The sequence below is a fragment of the Bison bison genome, unplaced genomic scaffold (genome assembly GCF_000754665.1).
Source record: "Bison bison bison isolate TAMUID 2011002044 unplaced genomic scaffold, Bison_UMD1.0 scf7180017864508, whole genome shotgun sequence".
Taxonomy (NCBI): domain Eukaryota; kingdom Metazoa; phylum Chordata; class Mammalia; order Artiodactyla; family Bovidae; genus Bison; species Bison bison.
The window spans coordinates 15,601,836-15,617,362 of record NW_011495064.1 but is presented as its reverse complement, the minus strand read 5'-3'; the positions used below and the strand labels follow the sequence as shown (position 1 = coordinate 15,617,362).

The 15,527-nt window shown below is 42.2% G+C and overlaps 1 protein-coding gene and 1 pseudogene across 1 annotated transcript in view; one reads left to right on the top strand and one right to left on the bottom strand.

The window, feature by feature from the left end:
- LOC104981005 overlaps positions 1-590 on the bottom strand; it is a 28,954-nt pseudogene extending 28,364 nt beyond the window's left edge.
- Positions 1-15,527, top strand: part of NLRC4 (NLR family, CARD domain containing 4) — a 52,398-nt gene that overhangs the window by 8,937 nt on the left and 27,934 nt on the right. Inside the window, exons 2-4 of the mRNA XM_010829817.1 lie at positions 6,527-6,653; positions 8,489-8,749; positions 9,658-11,631. Of these exons, the coding sequence (XP_010828119.1) occupies position 6,653; positions 8,489-8,749; positions 9,658-11,631 (2,236 nt within the window). The 5' untranslated portion in view covers positions 6,527-6,652. The remainder of the gene's footprint in view (positions 1-6,526; positions 6,654-8,488; positions 8,750-9,657; positions 11,632-15,527) is intronic.

Below are 15,527 nucleotides of genomic sequence, written 5' to 3'. Positions count from 1 at the left end.
ACCACTGGCTTATTTTCTAGAACAATAGGTGTTTCAGAAATCAGGAGATCATCTTCTCCAAAGGAGTTCTGGTCCGTGTTGACGAAGTTGGGGATGTCGAATTTCATGAGCCTGTTCAGCTCCTCCTCTGGCCGCCCACTGCATCTGATGGCTTCCTGGAGATGAACTTCACTGTCGAGGGCCGTGGTCTGGAGACAAGCTTTGGCCTTCTCCAAGTGGTCCACTTCATTGATGTAGCAGTGAAAGAAGGACCTGGATTCCTCATTGCCCTGTCGAGAAAACACCTTATCTGGCTCCAGGGGCTTTCCAAAGTCTGACACAAAGCTATTCATTCTGAATCTCTTCTCCGAAGACTCTGCGTTGTCTTGGTGTGGGGCTCCTGTCTTGGTCAGCAGAGTCAGCACAAAAAACATAAAAATCACAAAGACTGCAAGGCCAACCCAAAATCCAATCACAATGGAATATTTGTGAGCCTTCAGTCCTTCAAAGGAAACTGGTCCAATTTCATAATACTCATATTCCCAGGTATAATCAGAATTAGACGCAGATTGCTGGGCTGTCCTGTTAGAAATTAACCTCTGGGCAGACATTTCTACCTTCCCAAGGTCCTCATTTCATCTCAAGGTGGGGCCATTTTCCCCCAGGCCCAGACTTCTCATGCTGGTCCCAGACTTGTCACTTCTGGTCTTCAGGCCCCACCAGCTGCTACATTCTTCAGATACTTTGTTGTTTTGCTGGACTTCATCCCTTCCTCCATCCTCCCCAGCAACTTCCCAAACTTCACTGACTTACACCTCCCGTGCTAACCTATCTCTTGGCATCAGTTTCTTTCTCTCTGACCTGTTTCCTAACCCTTGTATTGTCTCCAGGTGTTTCTTGACTTCCTACTTTTGCATTCCAGTCCCCTATAATGAAAAGGACAACTTTTTTGGGTGTCAGTTCTAGTAGGTCTTGTAGGTCTTCATAGAACCATTCAACTTCAGCTTCTTCAGCATTACCAATCAGGGCATCGACTTGGATTACCGTGATATTGAATGGTTTGCCTTGGGAATGAACAGAGATCATTCTGTTGTTTTTGAGATTGCATCCCAGTACTGCATTTCGGATTCTTTTGTTGACCATGATGGCTACTCCGTTTCTTCTAAGGGATTCCTGCCCACAGTAGTAAATATAATGGTCATCTGAGTTAAATTCACCCATTCCCATCCATTTAAGTTCACTGATTCCTAAAATGTCAATGTTCACTCTTGCCATCTCCTGTTTGAACACTTCCAATTTGCCTTGATTCATGGACCTGACATTCCAGGTTCCTATGCAATATTGCTCTTTACAGCATTGGACCTTGCTTCCATCACCAGTCACATCCACAACTGGGTGTTGTTTTTGCTTTGGCTCCATCCCTTTATTCTTTCTGGAGTTTTTTCTCCACTGATCTCCAGTAGCATATTGGGCACCTACCAACCTGGGGAGTTCATCTTTCACTGTCCTGTCTTTTTGCCTTTTCGTACTGTTCATGGGGTTCTCAAGGCAAGAATACTGAAGTGGTTTGCCATTCCCTTCTCCAGTGGACCACGTTTTGTCAGAACTCTCCACCATGACCCATCCGTCTTGGGTGGCCCTACATGGCATGGCTCATAGTTTCATTGAGTTAGACAAGGCTGTGGTCCATGTGATTAGATTGGTTAGTTTTCTGTGAGTGTGGTTTTCAACCTGTCTGCCTGCCCTCAGTTGATATCATGACCTGCTAATGAGTTCAGCAGTTTGAAAAATTGTCCTCAAGGACACTCTTTCATCCTTTGACAGCTTTTCTTGCTTCTCTTGCCTCTGAAAGCCGCAGATGCTTGGCACCTCACACCGGTGCACTGGGGTCCAGTTCTCTGGTGTCCCATACATGAGTCATCTAGGAAGCTCCATTTTAATCTCATTTATTTGTCCAGTGATGAAAAGTTTGGCCCTAAGAGCATGACTATTTGTATCTTAGCTGGGTGTTCGTCACATATTTGACATTTAAACAAATCATTTCAGACACCTCCCTCCTTTATATAATTTAATTTTTAATAATAGTCATATGACAGGATTAATGATAGTAATGGCAAAAAGGAAACTCAGTGACAATTTTCTTTTTTTTAAATTTAATGTGGCAAAATACATGTATCATGATATCTACCATCTTAACCATTTTTTTAAAATAGACATTGGATTTTATTTTATTTATTTTTTGGCCATGCCATATGGATTGTAGGGTCTTAGTTCCTGGAACCAATGCCTCTGCAGTGGAAGCAGAGTCTTGACCACTGGACCGCCAGGGAACTGCCCTATCTTAAGCAGTTTTAAGTGTACAGTTCAGTAGCAGTTATGTATAGTCACACTGTGGTAGAATCTCCAGAACTTTTGCATGTTGCGAAACTGAAATTGTCTCCATTAAGCAAGAATGCCCCATTTCCATTCTCCCAACATTTCCTGGCAACCACCATTCTACTTCCTGTTTCTATGAATGTTTTGGCTACTCTAGACATTTCATGTAAGTTAAAACACACAGTTTGCATTTTTTATGACTAGTTTATTTCAGTTAACATCATGTCCTCAAATTTCAGCAGTATTGTAGCTTATGACAGTAGCTTCCTTCCTTTCCTTGGGACAAGATAATCTCTAAATCTGTCCATGTTGCAGCAAATAGCATAATTTCATTCTTTTTTATGTCTGAGTAATATTCCATTGTGTATATATACTACAACTTCTCCATCCATTCCTCTGTTGATGGACATTTAGTTTGCTTAAACCTAGGAATATTATTCAGCCATAAAGAATGAAATGATGTCATTTGAAGCAGTATGAATGGATCTAGAGATTATCAGAGTAATTGAAGTAAGTTAGACAGAGAAGACAAATATCATAAGATACCACCCATATGTGGAATCTAATTTTTTAAAAAGAGATACAAATGAACTTATTTACAAAACAGAAACAGACTTACAGATAATGACGACAAACTTATGGTTCCAAAAGGGAAATGTCGGGTTAGCAGGGAGGGACAAATTAGGAGCTTGAGATGAACATACACACCAGTGACCTTCCCAACCTAGGGATCAAACTCAGGTCTCCCACATTGCAGGCCAATTCTTTACTGTCTGAACCACCAGGGAAGTCCCAAACATTCACGCACTACTATATGTAAGATAGATAACCAACAAGGACCTACCGCATAGCACAGTAGGTTCTACTCAATATTCTATGATAAACTGTATGAGGAAAGAATCTAAAAAAGAATGAATATGTGTATATGTATAACTGGATCACTTAGCTGTAGACCTGAAACTAACACAACATTGAAAATGAACTATACTCCAATAAAATTATAATATTTAAAAATAAATAAAATATGATTCCAAGGTTTCAGGCATCAGTCCCAGTGTTCTGTGTCTTGCATAGCTCTTTCTGCCCTGAGAAATAGAAATTATATAACTTGTTTTCTACTACACAGACTAGGGAGGATTCACAAGTCTGGCCTGGTGAGCTTCCAGGAAATAAATTTTAAGTGTTTATATAAAGCTTATTCACACTTTCTTGATCTAGAAGTTACACAAGAAACAGCAGAGAACTGAAATAAACCAGGCTCTGAAGAGAGGGAACTCTAAATGTAGGCAGAAGGGTTGAACTGTGACACCCCATAGCACCCACAACTTGGAAAACAGGAGGTTTGATTCTAGGCCTTAGGTGCTTTAGGAGCTGCATCACTATTAATGTTCGCCATCATTTCCTGTTTCTCTGTTCTGATTGCTTTTGCTATGTAATAAACTGCCTTAACTTGGACGGTAAAAATAAAACAAAACAAAATAAAATAAATATGGGAATGCAAACAATTCTCAAAAAGAGAAAAATTGAAGAATTTACACTACCTGATTTCGAGAGTTACTTTAAGGATACAGTAATCAAGACAGTGTGATATTGGCATAAAGACAGACATAAATCAGTGGAACAGAATAGAGTCCAGAAATAGATTCACAAATTCAATGGGTAAAAAATATTCTTCTCAACCAGTCATGATGGAAACATTGTATACCCCAATGGAAAAAAAGTGAAACTCAACTCCTTATCTCACATCATAACCAAGAAAATTATCTCACAATGGATCAGTGGGGATTTCCCTGGTGGTCTAGCAGTTAAGAGTCTGTCTGCCAGTGTAGGAGACACAGGTTCAATCCCTGGTCCAGGAAATAAAATCACACGTGCTGTGGAGCAACGAAGCCCACGCACCACAACTACTGAGCCCACAAGCTCTGGAGCCCATGTGCCGCAGCAAGAGAAGCCACTGCACCAAGAAGCCCATGGATCACAGCTAGAGCACAGCCTCCACTTGTTAAAACGAGGGAAAGCCTAGGAGCACCAACGAAGACCCAATGCAGCCAAAAATAAGCAGACAAATAAATGAATGGGACCCAAATAAAATCTAAACTTACAAAACCTCTAGAAGAAAATAGGTGAAAATCTTTGTAACTCAGTATATGAATGCTTTTGTTGATAGGACACAAAAAACATGAATCAAAGAAGAAAAAATTAGTAAGTTGGGCTTCATAAAAACAAAAATGTTTTGCTCTTCAAAAGATGCAGAAGAATAAAAGGCAAACCATTGTACTAATCATATTTTTTATTTTCCATATTTTGTGGAAATAGAAACATATGTTTATAAAGATACTTGTCCATGAATGTGCATAGAAGCTTCATTCATGACACCGAAAAACTGGAAACAAACCAAATGTCTATCAACAGAACTAATAGGTAAATGGAACTTTTCCAACAGTGAAATACCGCTCAGCCATTTAAAAAGGACTGAACTATCAACATCTGCAAACAATAAGGCAAAATTTAACAGCACAATAGTAAGTGAAAGGAGCCAGACACAAGAGTAACACTACATTTGTCCATTTACATGAATTTCCAGAACAGGCAGGGGGTTCCCAGGTGGCTCAGTGGTAAAAGAGTCTGCCTGCCAATGCAGCAGACTCAGGAGATGTGGGTTCCAACCTTGGGTTGGGAAGATCCCCTGGAGGAGGAAATGGCCACCCATTCTAGTATTCTTGCCTGTAAAATTCTACAGACAGAGGACATAGGTGGGCTACAGTCCATAGGGTCACAAAGAGTTGGACACAACTGAGCACACATGTTGCCCTAATGGTCTGGTAGCAAGCGATGAGAATGAAGACAGAACACGAAATCCGGTGCAATGGGTCAAGGAACCTGCAGCCTCTATTGGACTGAGGTGCAGAGTCCACTCTGAGTCCAGGTTTTATTCCTAATTGCAGACTACAAGACTTTCTTTGATCTTATCTTTCTCAAGACACTACACTGACATAGTCCAGATCTCCTTGTTTTCCCACCCCAGGCCTTCCCCTTCTCAGCTAGTCTTGGACAATTAGCAAGTGTGTAGGCAGCATTCACGGAGAAGGCAATGGCACCCCACTCCAGTACTCTTGCCTGGAAAATCCCATGGATGGAGGAACCTGGTAGGTTGCAGTCCATGGGGTCGCTGAGAGTCAGACACGACTGAGCGACTTCACTTTCACTTTTCACTTTCATGCATTGGAGAAGGAAATGGCAATCCACTCCAGTGTTCTTGCCTGGAGAATCCCAGGGACGGGGGAGCCTGGTGGGCTGCCGTCTATGGGGTCACACAGAGTTGGACACGACTGAAGTGGCTTAGCAGCAGCAACAGCAGGCAGTGTTCATGCCTGACTCTGACCCGGTGTTCCAAGGTCCATGCTTTCACAATCCCAGTCATACTCCCTTCTGGGTCTGGTCTTGGGGTTTGTAACAAGGCAATTATTCTAAGAAAAACATGAAAGATAATCATTAACACAGTTTCTTAATATATGCTGTATTTCCAGGTGCTATTTCTGTGAAATTTCTCAAGGCTGTGAAAGTACATTATTAGGAATTCCCACTACACACACACACATGCTAGAATGGGCAAAAGTAATTTATAGTTAAAGAAATCAGATCAGTGGTTGCTTTGATGGGGACTATAAAGAGGCACAAGGGAACTTTCTGCACTGATGGGAATTTTCTAAATCTTGACTGGGGTAAAATTAACTTTGGTGTGTACATTTGTGAAAGTTCCTTATATTTTATTGCTTGTAAAGCATATGTCAATGGGATTGATTTTTAAAACGAGGCAGTTTTGGGACTCCCCTGGAGATCCAGTGGTTAAGATTTTGCCTTCCAGGGCAGGGAGTGTGGGTTCAAGCCCTGGTCAGGGAGCTAAGACCCCATATGCCTCGGCCAAAGAACCAAAACGTAAAACAGAAACAGTGTTGTAACAAATTCAGTAAAGACTATAAAAATGGTCCACATCAAAAAATCTTAAAAAAATAAATGAAGCAGTTTAATACTTAACTGGTACAGAAAGGTCTCAAAAACTTCAGTAGATGAAAAAAACAGATGTCAAACATTATGTAATCCGTGTTCTTCTTGGTGTTGGAAAAAAAGGACAGTGACAAGGGTTGCCTCCTGATAGTTTCTGTCTTGTTAGTTTTACAGAATGAGGAGCCATTTTACAGAAAGAAGAGGATAATATTGGAGTCATTATTGGATTTCTCCATTTGGAAATAATATTGTCTTTTAGATACAGAAAGCTGGGAAGTTTTTATTCAGAAAAAGTAAGTATACTAAAAATCAAATCTGCCTGGTTACATAGTGTGCTTTCAAATATGGGTGGTATTGAATAGAAAAATCAATTCATGCCTTCCTTCGATCAGTTATATATGGAATTCCCATCATATATTCTGTGACTTGGAGAATTCAGTTATAAATATGGTGGCCTGTGATAAATGGCAGAACCACAGATAAGCCACAAAGAGTGATGGTTTTAAAATATTGGTTCCCTGCCATCACCTGCTCTAACATTGTGTAGATCTAAGTGGCAACCAAAATGTAACTCTTTCCACCTTGATGACCATGTCTAGAGTATGCTGTCCAATGTAGTTAGTAGCAAGTAGCCATACATGTCTATTTAAAATGTGAATTTAAATAAACAAAAATTAAATAAAATTTAAAATCCAGTCACACAAGCCACACTTCAACTGCTCAATAGCCACATGTGACTAATGGCTCCACTGCTGGACAGAACAAGTATAGAACATGTGTACATCTCAGAAAATGTGGTGACATTCCAGCTGAGGTTAGCAGTAGGGATCAGCGACAGAGACAAGGGGGACCTTGGATGGGACTCTGGAGGTCTGAGCACCCGACGATGCAGTTCAGATCAGAGGCCTTGGGGTGTTTGGGAGCAGATATCCATGTGGATTTGTCAAGAAAGATTTGAAAAGCAGGAGCTGCCTAGCCCGGGAGAAAAGTAATGCAGACAATGTCTGAGAGAGACATTTCTCAGAGCTGGCAGGGACTGCCTGGGAGAGTTAGATCTTGGCAAATCAGACATGAGACAGCTTTTCCAGAGAACCTCACCATGAGAGATGAGAGTTTTGCAGTGATACTCTTCAGAAAACACCAAATTTCACCTCAGATAAAATGTGCTACTCCTTTGAGTGGTGGCAACAGAATAACGGCTAACAATAGTAGCTAACATTTATTGAGCTATTACTTTCTATGAAATACTATACATGAATTCTCACTACAACTTCATAAGTAACTTCTCAACTCCATTGTACAGATAAGGAACCAATGGTATACTGGAGCTGGTTCTTACTGTTTTATGAGATCTGATTGCTGAATGTTTATGCTTTATGCTAGCCAGCTGACATCCATTGTTAGCTTGAAATTGGCCACAGTGGAAATATTTATAATGTGCACATTGGTATGTGTTATATATGAATTTGGGCCTTTACCCTCAGAGAGGCAGTGTTTTCAATGGTTAGCAGCACAGCACTGAAACAGGCTCAGAGAGGCTTAGCAACTTGCCAAGGCTTCCCTGTTGGCTCAGATGGTAAAGAATCTGTCTGCCAATGCAGGAAACCTGGGTTTGATCCCTGGGTTGGGAAGATTCCCTGGAAAAAGAAATGGCAACCCACTCCAGTATTCTTGCCTGGAGAATTCCATGGACAGAGGAGCCTGGCGGGCTACAGTCCATGAGGTCACAAAGAGTCAGACTTGACTGATCAACTAACACTTTCACTTTCTCAAGGTTACACAGACGGTAGCAACTGGCAGATTGTATGCCAGTCTCCTTGTTTGAAAGCCCAACATCTTGCCCCTCTGACCTTACTCTTGTACAGCAAGGACAAGATTACTCACTTTACTTTGTTATCAGAGAATAAAACATCTTGTTCACCAAGGACTCTGATGTTAGGAATGAAGGGCTTTACAGAGCTCTGCTTGAAGGCCTGGAATTCAAGCATTCAGTATTCCCATAATTCAAGATAGGTCCAAAGGAGGTGGTGGTGGGTGGACAAATGACCCTAATGCTCTGGCAACATGATGCTAGTATACATATTTTGTATAAATGAATAAATATGTGTATTTCCTCTTACTCCCTCAGTGAATTTCATAAAGGAGAACAGTCAAGTTCTCATTCAAAGGATGGGAATGACTGTGATAAAGCAAATTTTGGATGAGCTATTTGTATGGAATGTTATGAATTACGAAGAAGTAAATGTCATTTGCAGCGAGAAGTTTGAGCAGGACGCTGCAAGAGGGGTCATTCACATGATTTTGAAGAAAGGTTCAGAAGCCTGTAACCTCTTTCTTAAATCCCTTGAAAAGTGGAACTATCCTCTGTTTCAGGAATTGCATGGACTAAGTAAGTATCAGTTTGCTTTTATATTTTCTACAAATAGAATAAACCATGAAGAAGATCCATAATCCCCATGACAGAGCCTCTGCTCTCGTCCCTTTTCATATTCCTGGGCTGTGAGCTTTGGCCACATTCAGGAAAAGCTCAGACACTCTCAGGAAAAAGAAAAACACTCCCACTAGATTACTTGATGGTGAAGCCAGATAAGAAACTCCAAGGTCAGGGAATAAATGATTTAGCATAGTCTGACTTCAGAATCAAACTGGATAATGAAGGTACTTAAGTAGTCAAAGCAAGGACTCACCTGGCAGTTCAGTGGTTAAGACTCCACACTTCCACTGCAGGGGGCACAGGTTCAATCCCTGGTCAGGGAACTAAGATCCATCATGCCAAGTGCCCACACCCCTAAAAAAGAGGAGTCAATGCAGTAGTAGTTTTCAACATTCCTCAATCTGATGAGGACCATCTTTGGACAAGTGGCCCCATGACTACCTACTCTGATCCAAGCTCCATGCTAAAGAGAGCCTGACTGACTAAAGCAGCATGATTCTGCTTTTCATGAAATATTAATCAAGGTTAACTCTTGATTTGCTGGGCGTCACCCCAGGCCATCATTCTAAGCCATTTCCCCACTAGACTCATGTACTTTCCTTATCCCAAACACTGGCTCCTCTCCTTTCCAATCAGCTGCTACAAAGTTTGGTGGTGGAAATGAAGAAACAGAAGGGGAATGAGGGTAAAGGGTAACAGGGAAAAGCAGGAGTAAATATCTGGAACCCTTTCTGCCAGTCCAGAACTGGGGAAGGAAATTAAAGTCAGATTCTCAGCACCACCCTTTCCTTCCTCCTCCTGAACGCTAAGTTCTGAGGAGACACAGAACCGGGTCCTTTTTAACCTCACCTCTTCTCTAACAGGTCTTTTTCATCAGATGTCAGAAGAAGACTTAGATGATTTGGCTCAGGAATTAAAGTACTTCTATCAGAGCCCATCTTTTCTCAACTTCTATCCCCTGGGTGAAGATATTGACATCATGTTTAATTTGAAAAGCACCTTCACAGAACCGGTGCTATGGAAGAAGGATCAACACCATCACCGCCTGGAGCAGCTGACCCTGAGCGGCCTGCTGGACACTCTTCAGAGCCCCTGCATCATCGAAGGGGAATCGGGCAAAGGGAAGTCCACTCTGCTGCAGCGAATCGCCATGCTCTGGGCCTCTGGAGAGTGCCAGGCTCTCACCAAGTTCAAATTAGTCTTCTTTCTTCGTCTGAGCAGGGCCCAGGGTGGACTCTTCGAAACCCTGTCTGACCAACTCCTGGATATACCTGATGTGATCAGTAAGCAGACTTTCATGGCCAGGATGCTGAAGTTACGGCAAAGGGTTCTTTTTCTGCTTGATGGCTACAATGAATTCAAGGCCCAGAACTGCCCAGAAATTGAAGCCCTGATAAAGGAAAACCACCGCTTCAAGAATATGGTTATCGTCACCACCACCACAGAGAGCCTGAGGCACATCCGGCAGTTTGGGGCACTGATTGCCGAGGTGGGGGATATGACTGAGAGCAGTGCCCAGGCTCTCATCCAGGAAGTGCTGAGAAAGGAGTTCGCTGAAGGCTTGTTGCTCCAAATTCAGAAATCCAGGTGCCTGAGGAATCTGATGAAGACCCCTCTTTTTGTGGTCATCACTTGTGCAATTCAGATGGGGAAAAGTGAGTTCCACTCTCACACACAAACCACACTGTTCTGCACCTTCTACGATCTGCTAATAAATAAAAACAGGCACAAACGTAAAGGGCTGGCTCCGAGTGAAGTCACTCAGAGCTTGGACCACTGTGGAGACCTAGCTCTGGAGGGTGTGTTCTCCCGCAGGTTTGATTTCGAACCAGACGACTTGTCCAATGTGAACGAGGATGTCCTGCTGACAACAGGACTCCTCTGTAAATACACAGCGCAACGGTTCAAGCCAAAGTATAAATTCTTTCATCAGTCATTCCAGGAGTACACAGCAGGACGCAGACTCAGCAGTTTACTGACGTCTGGAGAACCAGCGGAGGTAACCAAGGGGAATGGTCACCTGCAGAAAATGGTTTCCATTTCAGACATTACATCCAAGTACAGCAACTTGCTCCTGTACACGTGTGGCTCATCTGCTGAAGCCACCCGGACTGTTCTGAAACACTTGTCATCAGTGTATCAACATGGCAGTCTCCTTGGACTTTCCGTCACCAAGAGGCCTCTCTGGAGGCAGGAATCTATGCAAAATATGAAAAGCACCACTGTGCAAGAAATTCTGAAAGCCATAAACATCAATTCCTTTACAGAGTGTGGAATCAACTTATTCCATGAGAGTATATCCACATCTAGCCTGAGCAAAGAATTTGAAGATTTCTTTCGTGGTAAAAGCTTATATATCAACTCAGAGAATATCCCTGACTACTTATTTGACTTCTTTGAAGACTTGCCTAACTGTGCAAGTGCTCTGGACTTCGTTAAACTGGACTTCTATGGGGGAGCTGTGAGAGACATAAGCGGGAACCAGGATCAAGAGTTCTCAGGAACCTACATTCCCAGCAGGGCTGTGTCTTTGTTCTTCAACTGGAAGCAGGAGTTTAAGACCTTGGATGTCACACTCCGGGATTTCTGCAAGTTGAGTAAGAAAGATATCAAATATCTGGAGAAAATATTCAGCTCAGCTACAAGCCTCAGGTTGCACATTAAGAGATGTGTCGGAATGGCTGGAAGCCTCAGTTCAGTCCTCAGCACCTGTAAGAACATTCATTCCCTCATAGTGGAAGCCAGTCCCCTTACCCTAGAAGACGAGCAGCATATCACATCTGTGACAAACCTGCAGACCTTGGGTGTTCATGACCTACAGATTCAACGGCTGCCAGGTATTGTGAATACCAGCAGTTTAAGCTGTAATCCAACCTGGTTATTTACTGCAGAAATATTAGCCATCATTTGTTTTGCCTGAAATTTTCCAATAGTTTCTACCAGGAGTCAGGACTTAGAAGGGAAGTGGGAGGGCTTAAGAGAGAGTTCCTTGCTGGGGGAAGGCTGTCAGGTTGGGAGGCCCTAGGGTGGATTCCCAGAACTGAAGCCCTAGAGTCTGAGTGCATAGCTATATGGTAGCGTGTATGGTGGTGTGTGAGTGTGCGTGTGTATGTAGGTGTGTGTGTGCATGTGTATGTATACAGTAGGTTAAGCTTGTTTTCTGTGATCCCTCCATCTTGTCAGCATCTCTGTCTCAACCCAACACTCACTCCTTTCCTACCAAGTAGCACCTGTCCTTGGAGAAGGCAATGGCACCCCACTCCAGTACTCTTGCCTGAAAAATCCCATGGACGGAGGAGCCTGGTGGGCTGCAGTCCATGGGGTCTCTAAGAGTCAGGCACGACTAAGCGACTTCACTTTCACTTTTCACTTTCATGCATTGGAGAAGGCAATGGCAACCCACTCCAGTGTTCTTGCCTGGAGAATCCCAGGGATGGGGAGCCTGGGGGCTGCCGTCTATGGGGTTGCACAGAGTCAGACACGACTGAAGCGACTTAGCAGCAGCAGCAGCAGCAGCACCTATCCTTCTTTGAAGTCTGGGAGGAAAACCACCCATTAATCGATCGCCTGTAGAAGCTAGTGGCCAGTCGTGTCATTAGACTCTTAACTAGGACATTGCAGCACACACCCAGTCCCATCTCCACCTCAAGTATCATTTATTTTGAAAGAAAATTTGGGGAACAGGTTTTGTCTAACATGAAGAAATTCGAGACATCAGACACAATACATATGGGGTAAATCTTTCTGGGTAAAGGGGCGTTTTCACCAAATTCAAAATAGCACTAAAGGTCTACCTGTGTAGACCCTTACCTGTGTAGACCAGCCACACCTGTGTAGATCCCTCCTGTTGACCAGAGCAGGGGCTGCTGAGTTCTGTGTAGTTATGGGTGGATAGGAGCCTTGCTTTATGTGCCTGTAATCTGAGATTGGTTTTCATCCGCAAATGATTTCCCTTTTGGCTCTGCCTCACTTGTCACCACGTAAGGGGATAAGCTTTGCAACCTTCTACTCAATGCAAGAATCCCTTCTATGAGGTTCTGGATAGTTACTCAGACTATTAGTCTACCTTCTGTGCTAGAAGGCTTACCGTCTCCTCTTGATGGCAATTCCTTTGTGCCAATTTGGCAAACTGGTCACTTATAGGCAGAATTTGATCTACATACTATTTAAAATTTGTTTTTTAATGTTGGCCAATATTTTGTTCTTAATAGTTTACATTTATTTTTTGAGTAAGGTATTCACATGGTCCAAATTATAAAATAATCTATAATGAAAAGTCTCCTTCCTTTCCCTCTCCCCTCACAATGATTCTTTTCCTTGAAGGAGCTGTCAGCATTTTGAAGTTGGGAGATGTCATATGAAAATACAGGATTTTCATTTCTCTTAAAACTTACAGACTTGACAACTGCACTTGGTAACAACTGGCTAGAGCTTCATGATCGGATCCTATGCTCTTTGGACAAGGCACATACTCTCCAGTAAGACACAGAGGTCACCTGTTCTACTTCTTGTAATAACATTATCTCTCTCACCCTCTCTGACATTTGAGTTTGTAATCAGCACTTATTTTTTCTTACAGCTAGGATCTAGTCACTCGGAGAAGGCAATGGCACCCCACTCCAGTACTCTTGCCTGGAAAATCCCATGGATGGAGGAGCCTGGTGGGCCGCAGTCCATGGGGTCGCTAAGAGTCGGAGAAGACTCAGCGACTTCACTTTCACTTTTCACTTTCCTGCATTGGAGAAGGCAATGGCAACCCACTCCAGTGTTCTTGCCTGGAGAATCCCAGGGACGGAGGAGCCTCGTGGGCTGCCGTCTATGGGGTCGCACAGAGTCAGACACGACTGAAGTGACTTAGCAGCAGCGGGATCTAGTCACTACTGAAGGGCATGTAGGTTATTTTCTGCTTGGGCAATTATAAGTAAAGCTACTATAAACATTATTATGCAAATTTTTATGTAAAAGTCAGTTTTCAGTTCACTTGGGTAAATATTTAGTGCTGGAACTGCTGAACCATGCGACAAGTGCTTGTGTAACTTTGGAAGAAACTTCCCAGCTATTTTCCACTATGTAGCTTTTACATTTTCAATAGCAATACATGAGAATTTTAGTTGTTCTGCATTCTTACTAGCACTTAGTATTCTTCCTATTTGTCTCTTTTTTTCATTTTATAATAATAATAAAAAAGGAAACAATAATACCAAGTGCTGCTGAGGATATGGAGAAACTAGAACTCTATGCATAATGTTGTCTCATCAGAGTTGGCTGATAAAAGTTGAAAATTTTTCATGCACTTATTTGCCAACTTAGTGAAACGTCTGTTCAAGTTTTTCCCCATCCTTAATTGGGTTAATTTGTTTTCTTAGTGTTGAGTTTTAAGTGTTTTTTTTAATACATTCTGGATATAAGTCCTTTGTCAGATAAGTGATTTGAAAATATTTTCTCCCAATCTGTAGTCTTTTCATTCTTTAACAGTGTCTTTCATAGGACAAAAGTTTTATTGCCGTCCACTTTTTCTCTTTGTGAATCACGCTTTTGGTGTCATGTCTAAGAACTCTTCGCATAATCCCAGGTCAACATGATTTTTTCCATATTTTCTTTCGAAGTTTTACGTTTTACATTTAGATCTGTGATGTACTTTGAGTTAACATTTGTGTAAAGTGGTAAGTTTAGATCAAAGTTCATTTTTCTTCCCTATGGATATCCAGTTATTCTGTTTATTGAAATGACAGTTCTTTCATGTTTGAATAACCTTTTTATCCTTGCCCAAATTATTTGGCTATAGTTGTATGGGTATAATTTTGAATACTCTTTTCCACTGATCTTTCATTTGCCAATACCCATGCCTATTTCTTGTCAATACTCCATTGTCTTAGTAACTTTTGCTTTACAGTAAGTCATAAAATTGGATAGTATTATTTCTCCAAATTAATTTTCCTTTTTCTAAAAAATTACAAAATATTCCAGTTCCTTTGTTCTTCCATATAAATTTTAGAATCACTTTTTTTTTGGCTAGGGCTCGTAGCCTGTGGGATCTTAGTTCCTCAACCAGGGACTGAATCTGAGCCCTTGGTAGTGAAAACATAGAGTTCTAACCACTAGACTGGCAGTGAATTCCGAAGAATCACATTTATATCATCAAAAATTCTTCCTGAGATCTTGGTTGGAATTACATTGATCTATAGACTAATTTCGGAGAAGGCAATGGCAACCCACTCCAGTACTCTTGCCTGGAAAACCCCATGGATGGAGGAGCCTGGTAGGCTGCAGTCCATGGGGTCGCTAAGAGTCGGACACGACTAAGCGACTTCATTTTCACTTTTCATTTTCATGCATTGGGGAAGGAAACAGCAACCCACTCCAGCCTGGAGAATCCCAGGGATGGCAGAGCCTGGTGGGCTGCCGTCCCTGGGGTCGCACAGGGTCTGACATGACTGAAGCGACTTAGCAGCAGCAGCATACACTAATTTGGGGCTCTCCAGGTGGTAGAGAACATGCCTATCAATGCAGGAGATGTGAGACACTGGTTCAATCCTTGGGTCCAGAAGACCCCCTGGAGGAGGGCATGGAACCCACTTTAGTCTTCTTACCTGGAGAATTCCATGGACAGAGGAGCTTGGAGGGCTACAGTCCATAGCTTCATGAAGAGTCAGATATGACTGAAGTAACTTGGCACACACATGCATAGACTAATTTAGAGAGAACTGACATAATTTTTATGTTGAATATTTCA